Source organism: Berghia stephanieae, chromosome 8 (genome assembly GCF_034508935.2).
Source record: "Berghia stephanieae isolate SIO BIC M18660-M18661 chromosome 8, UCSD_Bste_1.3, whole genome shotgun sequence".
Taxonomy (NCBI): Eukaryota; Metazoa; Mollusca; class Gastropoda; order Nudibranchia; family Aeolidiidae; genus Berghia; species Berghia stephanieae.
In genome coordinates this window covers 5,336,407-5,346,406 of record NC_088367.1, presented here as the reverse complement: position 1 = coordinate 5,346,406, position 10,000 = coordinate 5,336,407, and the positions used below count along the sequence as shown (strand labels likewise).

The 10,000-nt window shown below is 40.3% G+C and overlaps 1 protein-coding gene across 1 annotated transcript in view; it reads right to left on the bottom strand.

Annotated features, from left to right (window-relative positions):
* Positions 1–10,000, bottom strand: part of LOC144978064 (uncharacterized) — a 245,246-nt gene that overhangs the window by 587 nt on the left and 234,659 nt on the right. Inside the window, exons 19-23 of the mRNA XM_078923579.1 lie at positions 9,213–9,504; positions 8,179–8,310; positions 7,106–7,220; positions 5,590–5,886; positions 1–3,766 (exon numbers count right to left, since the gene is read on the bottom strand). The exon at positions 1–3,766 is cut by the window's left edge and continues 587 nt beyond it. Coding sequence (XP_078779705.1) covers positions 1,525–3,766; positions 5,590–5,886; positions 7,106–7,220; positions 8,179–8,310; positions 9,213–9,504 — 3,078 coding nt within the window. The 3' untranslated portion in view covers positions 1–1,524. The remainder of the gene's footprint in view (positions 3,767–5,589; positions 5,887–7,105; positions 7,221–8,178; positions 8,311–9,212; positions 9,505–10,000) is intronic.

Sequence of the window (10,000 nt, the reverse complement as noted above, 5' to 3'; positions counted from 1 at the left end):
CTTCCGCTTATCTCATTCCCTATTAATGAATTAATATTTAAAACTTGGTTGAAACCAATAATCACAGTATGGAAGGGGAAAAAAGTACGGTAGCTTTAAATAAATTGAGCGTTTATATAGCGCAATATCCACTAACCGTGCTCAACGCGCTTTACAAAACGTCCCCGGCCAACAGCAACACTTAACATGTAGGACGAGACATGACGCCCGTTAGGCGGCATTACAATTTTTTTTCCGGACAGAGACAACGCTGTTAACGGCCAGGTAGTACTCATTTTACACCTGAGTACGATGAGAGAATGTGAGTAAAGGGCCTTTTCCAATGACTCAACTATGCGCCGAGCGAGGCTCGAACCCAGGACCGTCGGATCCGAAAGCGAGTGTCATACCACTAGACCACATAGCCGCACAACAAATGAAGCTTGGATTCAAAGGAAAAATGTCAAGTCGTGATGTTTTCATAAAACAAGCAAGGTCAAGGTCATGCTTTATCGGGATTTATAGTTATCTATGGCTGACCGGCCATAGAACTACACGCTACATGCTACACACTGCATGTTACACGTTTTAAACGTGCATAGAAAAGTGAAACCTCGTTGTCTCTCTAATGCAGGACCATACAACTCACTACACGCTACACGGGGCTCGCTACATGCTACACGCTTGTAGAAAGAAATGGACATGCTCACTTTTTTTGCTACACGTCTAGTTCTAGATCTGGCGAAAATGGACGACTACAAGGAAAGCTTGATTGAAATAGTAAGGGCAAGGACTCTTCTCTTGGATCTGGGAAGAGTTCTTCATCAGGATTTTCAATAAGATGACGGAATGTACGCTGTAACTCTCCTCGTGATTCTCTGAGAAGGAAATAAATGTTCTCGGCACCATATACTTTGTCTTTTTCGTTTTCTTCTCCTTCGTAACAAAATCAAAATCAGAACGTCTTCTTCGTCGGAGGAATTCATTTTCGGAGAAAATAAAACAAAATCCCTCTGTCTCTGGCAAAATATGACGCATGATAGGGTAAAGTTATATAGCCCAGGGTATGAAACGTGTAGCGTGTAGCATGTAGTGTGTAGTTCTATGGCCCGTCAGCCGTAAGTGGTAGATTTTAGAACCCAATGTGTTGTTTGACGTCCCCTTTAACACACAACACAATATGTCGAATGTGGCACATTTGTTTTAACGAGCGTTTGGGATAAAATATTACAGTGGAACCTTAGTATAACGAGCGTGGTGGGACCTTCGTTTGAGATTTTTTTTCTTCCCAAGATAAAAGTCATTTAAATCGATCGATATTTGAAGGACGAGTTTTCTGGCCAAATGTTAAAATATAGTTTTTTCCAGAGTACGACAGTGTTGTGTTTTAAAATATTGTGGTTGCGCTTATTAATTAAAAGATAGTAAGCAGTATAAGGTTTTGATTAAGTATTAATTAGTGATTTAAAAAGTAAAGAAAGGTCTAAAAAGACAATGCAATTGCACAGTAGCTGTCGTGTTCCTTCAACGTCATTCTCGTTCCTGTCACACTTCCTTACTTCTTTGTGGCTGTAAACTCTTTGCACGTTGTCCACGTTCAGCACCGACTCGATTCAGGGACAGACTCCTGTTATGTTTTATTGTTGGTTGCTTCCCTTTGCCTTTATCCGACCTTCGACCCCGAACCAACGACACGAGACTTATCTTCCTTCCCGAAGACGTCTTCCGTTTCCGTTCCGTGTCTTCTGCTCCTTCCGCAGACGGTCTCTCATCTTCCTGTTTTTCTACATCTTGAGAAGTCCGATGGAAGCCGCCTGTGTAATGATGAACTGGCGTTGAATTGGGAACGACGGAAAATGGAATCAGGTTGGAAGCCATTGGGGGGATGTAGATTTTTCTATGGGTCAGACCTCGCCAGCTGTCATGGTCTGGTGTAGAAGAGAACGTTTCGACGAATGTGGGAGATCTCTCTGGAATGAGATCGTCGGCTTCCTCCAAGTCCATCACATCGTCATCTAAAACTGCTGGAAGAGTCTCCAGGCGTGGATGATCTGCTGTGGCACACGGCGCGGAGTACGTGTGTTTTCTATGGTTCTGGTGATAAAGTCTACCACCCAAGGGACCGTGGATTCCGTGTTGATTTTGGATGTAACCGTGGTGTGGATAGTGGTGGTTGTAGTGGAAGTGGTTTCCGTGATGGAGGGGAACCACACAACTATCTGAGTAATGTCTATTTGTGTTCATATCTACAAGGTGAGGATCATGCTCTGGAAATGATGTTTCGATGATGTCGCTATGAGGTGATATTTGTATATCTTGGGGTGATAGAGGTTGCTGGTAATTATGGTGTCCTATCTTATCTTTAGTATTTGTTAGATCTAACGCAATGTTTTCCTCTTGAGAGTCGGAGCCGTTGAAATGATGATGATGTTGTTGGACCAGTTGTTTCCTACGTGGTAGTTGTTGATGTGGCAAAGAATACTGATGTGTTTGTTGACGAGGTGATTCATCATTATTTCCTAGTATCTTTTCGTGACTGGAATGACGAGACTCGTGGGATGTGACGTCTTTATGGAGATTATGTTTTAAGCTTGATTCATCACTGGGCAGCTGATGGAAGTGTGACTTGTCTACTGGTGTGATCTCACTTTGTCTCAGCTCATCGTAGTATTTGATATCGTCAATTTGATTGGACTGAAAACTTTGATTGCCAAAAGGTGTCTCAGTCGTCACGTGAGGAATTCGGTCTGTGTTAGTCAGATGACTTGACGACGAGCTTTCTGTGGATTCCTGTCTCTTCATGTTTACACGGGGATCATTTCCCATATTTATCAAACTTTCAAAGAAAGATTTTTCGCCCAAAAGGATTGGATTCACGTTTTGTATATTTGCCATTCCAAACTTTCTTGCTGGGCACCGCGTAGGACTGCCTGACGGTTTCACTTCCGTTTCTTCTAGCGTTAAAGGACTCATTGACCTATGCTGATGGCTGGAACCCGCCATGTCAGGAGTTGTTGTTGTAGGAGTTGTCGTCATTTTACTGTCACGTGATAACATGGCGGATCTTCTTTGTAATTCGTCATCTGTAGGATTTGATATACTGTCACTATGATTGTGATATGAACTCTTTGATACCGAAAATGTTTTCGTATCCAAGTCTTGGTCACAATGGACACGCTTTGTTTGGTGCAATGACGGATTACCAAGATCTGTTTTGAAATCATCCTTGTCACATTTTACTTTATCACCACTCCCACTGTTGACGCCACTGATACTGCCTTTACTCTTACTGTTCCCTTTCCCGCTGTTCTTCGAGCTTTCATTCGAATCACCGTTGGATTTACTCCCCTTTTTAAAACCGCCCTCATCACGTTCTGAACTCTCTTGCCGAATTATTTTCATGGGATAATATAAGTTTTCTTGACTGTTGTTTCCGTAGAACATCACGAAAGGCTGAGCCCAGTTAAACCAAGAAGCGCGTTTTACGTCATCAATAGACTTGGGTGCATCGGCCGCTATTGCGGTTTGTTCTTTAGAAGACGTTCCTCCGAAAATTGTGTTGGGTTTTCTCGGAGGTGATACTGATGACCTATCTCCACAGCTGCCAGTACGTGATCTAGAATTCCCAACTCCGTCGCAACCTGCACTGGCTGGAGTTCGAGTCCCAGGCATTTCCAGGCCTGGCAAGTTGTGGATGCTGTTGACGTCTAGAATCAAGTTTTGTATCGTTTCACGACGGACGGGCTTGCTGTATCGGTACTCGGCAAACGTATTCCCGTCGTTCACGCTGAAATAGAAGGATGTATTTTTGAAACAAATGACAAGAATGCCGCGCCGTGGCTATGGAAAAAAAACCCCATAACCCCCCAAAAATACCACAAAAAACCCCAACAAAAAAACCCCCAAAAAAACAAACAAAAACAAAACAGAACAAAACAACCCAAAACAAAACAAAACGAAAAACAACAACAACAACAACAACAACAACAACAACAACAACAACAACAACACAACAACAACAAAACAACAAAAAAAAAAAACCCCAAAAAACTATAAAAAACAAACACTTATATCATAGCGCAATATCCACTTAACGTGCTCAAAGCGGTTTACAAGGGGTCTCTGACCAACAGCAACTCTTAACACGTAGGACGTGACATGACGCCTGTAAGGCGATATTACAATAATTCGGACAGAGACAACGCTGTGGCCAGGTACTCATTTTACACCCGAGTACGGTGAGAGAATGTGAGTAAAGTGCCTTTTCCGATCCGAAAACGAGTGTCATACCAGAAGACCACATAGCCTCACATGCAGGCGGTGGTGGTGATGGTGTTGGTTGATCTGGAAGTGTGATGGGGGTTGTATGTGTGGGTGTGGTCGGGATGGGGATGGTGGTCGGCAGTATTAATTGTGATTTAGTGTTTTGAATGGGGGTGGGTGTCCTCATGGCGGCGGTATTGGTTTGTGGTTATAAAATAAATAATAAATAAAATTCCCTTTATTCATCCCCAAGGGAAAATTTGGCTTTAGGGTCTATTCCAAGGGAAGACTGGAATAGCCCAGGCGTCAGCCGCAGTGCAGCGCCGCAAAGTGAGCTAGGGCGAGGTGACTTGCTCAAGTCCACACAACGAGGCGGGGTGGTTGGTTGTAAGTTCCAAGGTGGTGGAATGTGTTGGGATCAGAGTCTACTTATAGTAACTCTATAGTTGTCACTGGTTAGGATTTAGTGTTTTGAATGGGGGTGGGTGTCCTATGGCGGCAGTAATGGTTTGTGGTTATGGTGGGGGTGGTTGTATGTGTGGGTACGGTCGTGGTAATGGTGATGGATTAAATGGCTGAGTCATAGATGGAGGTGGGTGGACGTGGATGATGAAAGGGGTTTGGTGGTGGTGGTAATGACTGTGGTGGTGATGATGATGATGATGATGATGATGTTGATGATGATGATGACGATAATGATGATGATGATGTTGATGATGATGATGATGATGATGATGATGATAATGGCAAATGAGAGGAAGTTATGCGCACATATAGCTTAAATTTTATGACAGAATAAAATGGTGTTATTAGCGATGTTGAAGATTTAGGGGTGGAATACTCTTTCGAGATATGGTTTAGAAATAAAATCAAACATATAAATCCCTCCCCCCCCCCCAAAAAAAAAAAACAAAAAACAAAAACAAACCACCCCAAAAAAAGCACACACACAAAAAAAAAAAACAAAACAAAAAACAAAAAGAAAACAAAACAAAACAAAAAACAAACCCCAAAACACCCCCCCCCCTTCCAATAAAAAAAAGCAAAAACAAAAACAAAAACGAAAACAGCAAAATTATCAAAACCAAATAAATAAACCAAACACAAAACTACAACAGCAACCCCTCTTCTCTCAGATCCATCTAATCTAAGCCTTCCGTCCATCAATCCATCCAAAAACACGAAAACACATACGCAACATCAATGACACTCTTACAACACACCCATACATACATACATACATACATACATACACAAACACAGAATCACACAATCAACAAATACAGACAGACAGAGAGACAGACAGACAGACAGGCAGACAGACAGACAGATGATATGAAGACCTACTCGGATATGGGCTGGAAAGGGGCGTCAATATTAGGACGATGACTCATCGTTTCTTTACGCCTTCTCAGACTTCCGCAATGTCTGAGATTCTGGCCGACGTCCATTGTATTCAGGGGCGTCACGTGATTCATATCTATGACGTCACTTGGAGGTGACATTGGGTGATCTTCTAGCCACGACTCTTCGATGACGTCCTGCTGACCTCCCCACCGTGACCCCATGACGTCACACCGTTTGCCACGGCTCGCGCAGGCTTCATTTATTCGGCGCCTGTCTTCACCTGGTCTGGGACTGTAACTGGTATTCACAAAAAAAAAAAAAAAAAAAAAAAAAAAAAAAAAAAAAAAAAAAAAAAAAAAAAAAATTAAATCTTGGTAAATTTTAAACAGCAGAATATCGATATGAACCTATTTTGCAGGTCTGATAACCCAATTCCTTATGGGGCTCATTGCTGTAATGGAAATCTAAAAAAAATGACTCAAAATATAGTCCATTACAACAATGTTAAACTAGGCCCATAAGTGGGATCGGATGTCAGACCTGCATATATGTATAGATATGTCGGCAGACACCAATTATCATTTCTTTTCACACCTACATTTTATAGACAAACTTAAAACTAAAATTTAAATTCCATGATTCAACTTTTTATTGAAACTAAACGAAACAATTATGTGGACATTGATGAAAATTTCGAATGGCTCAACATCTCCTTAACCCTTCCCCTACCAACATGGGAAAATCGTCACACTCATTGCAATTCAATTTATATTTTACATTCCTAGACATCACAAGCGTTAAAGAAATATCTTTGGTATCATCAGGAATACGTAATTCTTATATGTAAGTTCTTTACACAATCAAAATAACAAATATAACAATACAGAACAGAGAGATGATTTACAAGGAAAAAAATATCTCCCAAAACAATAACTGCGCATTTGACTGTTTCCCTCCCAGCCAAGCTCTACGGCCAGGCCCAGGGCAAAACCAAGTAATCTCATTCCAAGACAAAGACAGAAGGCAAATTGGAAAACAGATATAAGGGGAAAGAAGACATAATAAGTGCCACCCTGCCCACTATGGGAGGTCAGGAACCCCACCCAGAGGTACGGGTAGAAATGACATTTCTGGAAACATTCTGAAGATAGGCCGTAAGGAGAGACTTAATATTGGGCGTCATTAGGAAAGCGCTCATGATGCTGTGGACCAATAAAAACAATGTGCCATAATTTTCATGTGTTCACGGGAGTTTTCTTCCATATCATGATACAGATAGTGTGCGCTTGGCTAAAAAACTTACAACATTGCCATCCGGAAGTAGAACGGGCCAACACAAAAATCTATGTGTAACCTTAAACGTTTATAGTCTGATTGATATAGTTAAGTGAGAATTACTCCTAAACATGGATGGCAAAAAACAATAACAAAGACCTAAGTACGTCAACTTCGTTCTATCTATAGAAAAAGTTAGATAAACATTTCAAGTAAAGACAATAAAACACGAGTTGCTTACCTTCCTCTTATCCGTAGTGAGTTCTCTCTCCTGTGACTTCCGTGTGTAAAATCTGTCTCTCTGTGTACGTCATCCAGAATGTTGCATGATGGGGTTGCGTCCTCAAGACATTTTCCTATCATTTCCGTTAAATGTAAAAAAAATAAAAATATGATGATCTTCATCCAGATAAAGTTTCTATTGTGAATGACAATGTATAGGGAATGAGATTAGCGGAAGAGTAGCGTCCCTTGATTGGACGTCACCAGTGGAGAAGTTATTTTTAAACAAACCAACTACAAGCCAAGCGCTCCAAATTCAAAATTTATTATTAATATTTCGTTGATTATGATATGCATTTTTGTACAGAAATATGCATAATAATTTTTTTATTTGGAGCGCTTGGCTTGTAGTTGGTTTGTTTACAAATAACTTCTCCACCGGTGACGTCCTATCAAGGGACGCTACTCTTCCGCTAATCTCATTCCCTATTGTGTTACTTTCAGGACTTCTGCTATTACAAGTAAACATTTTATATACAAACACACATAAAGACACACATTTACACACGGACGTGAAAGGTACTGAAAGTGAGGCTTGAATTCGGACAACACACTACAGTGCTATGTCTTAAACAAAAATGAATTTAACACCTTCTAAAAAGAAGAAAATGCAAAGCACAGAACGTTTCGGACTCAAAACCCTTCTTCAGCCAACAACATTTATATTTATTTGTTTATTATACTTATTACAGTCCACAGCTTCTAGCAGCCGAGTACAAAAAAATTGAGCTTTATATAGGGCAGTATCCACTAAATGTGCTCAAAGCGCTTTACAAGGCGTGTATATATATATATATATATATATATATATATATATATATATATATATATATATATATGTGTGTGTGTGTGTGTGTGTGTGAATGAGAGAGAGAGACAGAGAGAGAGAGAGAGAGAGAGAGAGAGAGAGAGAGAGAGAGAGAGAGAGAGAGAGAGAGAGAGAGAGAGAGAGAGACAGACAGACAGAGAGAGAGCAGAAAGTTACATAGTTTTAGAGAGTTTGAGAGAGGAAGGAGGTATATTTATTTGTACCTGAGATCGTAGATATGGTGACTGGGTCAGGAATTGCTTTGGTGACCCCGGAAGTCGACGTCACGTCAATAAGAGGCAAATAACCTTGACCTTGCTGGTCATCTTGACCTTGGGACGTATGATGTGAAGACCCTAGCACGAATCGTAGCAGTTACATGTATGCAAATGGGGACACTGAACATCCTAATTCATATGAATTGATTAGAAATACATACACTATGCGTATTGTAATCCATGAAACCTAGCATTGGGAATTCCAATCAAATTGTACCAGAAACCAGTTTATTTAACACTTCATATGTGACTTACGGCCTCAAAATACAAGGGGTTCCTGACCAACAGCAACACGTAACATGTAGAACGAGTCATGACGCCAGTTAGACGATTTTACATTTTTTCCCCGCTAGAAACAACGCTGTCAACGGCCAGGTACCTGAGTACGGTGAGAGAATGTGAGTAAAGAGCCTTTTCCAAGGACTCAACTATGCGCCGAGCGAGGCTCGAACCCAGGACCTTCCTATCCGAAAGCGAGTGTCATACCACTAGACCACATGGCCGCACAAATGTTAGTAATAATTAGATCTCACTAAATTATATCAATCAGATGTTGTAAAAGTTATAAAAGGTTGCACACACAGGTTAATAATAATAATAATAATAATAATAATAATAATAATAATAATAATAATAATAATAATAATAATAATAATAATAATAATAATAATAATAATAATAATAACAATAATAATAATAATAATAATAATAATAATAATAAATAATAATAATGAATTAATTTATATAGCGCCTAGATCCACAATGTGCTCAAAGGCGCTTTACAATGCAAATAAAACACAACAATAAATCAATAATTTAAGCATAAAATCTATCATATTGGAATAGCATCAATCAATTTGTTATTTAATTACCACGCACTGTGCTACAAGATGAAAATTTAGGTTTGTGTGTTTGATACGTTTACGCTGGCAGGTGGATGTTGTGAGTATTATACCTAAACGCATAGCATCAATAAATACCTGTTGTCGTTCTAGTGGAGTTGCCTTTCGTCTCTGAGACCAAACCTGGGATTGGCAGGGGCGGCAAGGGCGTTCCCAAACCCGAGTCGTCGTCTTCGTTGTTGTAGCCGCTGTCCGACAAACTTCTGTAGGTGTGGTGGCCTTTGATGGTGGTGGTGGTGTTGTTGTGGTTGTTGTTGTTGTTGTTGTTGTTGCTGGTGATGGTGGTGGTATTGGTGGTGGTGGTTGTGGTGGTAGCTGTCAGGTGGTTAGACTGGTCGTTCTCGGTGTACCGTATGGCGTGGTCCGATAGCTGGTTATTGGGGGGGGGGGGGGGGGGGAGGGGTGGTGGTGGGTGGTTATAATACCAGGTAAAATAATCATTGATAATGATGGAATAAATTTCCTTCATTCGTTTTCAAGGGTAATTAAAAAAAAGGCCCATTCCAATCGAAGAGTGAAAAAGGAGACACCCCCCCCCCCCCAAAGAAAAACCAACAAAAAAACAAAACAAAAAACAACACAAAACAAAAACAAAAACAAAACCAAAACAACAAAAAACAACAAAAAACCCAACAAAAACATAAAAAACCCCAAAACCAAAAAAAAACAACAACAAACGAACAAACCCCCCCCCCCAAAAAAAAAACAACAAAAAAAACAAAACAAAAACAAAACAAAACAACAACAACAACAACAACAACAACAACAACAACAACAACAACAACAACAACAACAACAACAACAACAACAACAACAACAACAACAACAACAACAACAACAACAACAACAACAACAACAACAACAAC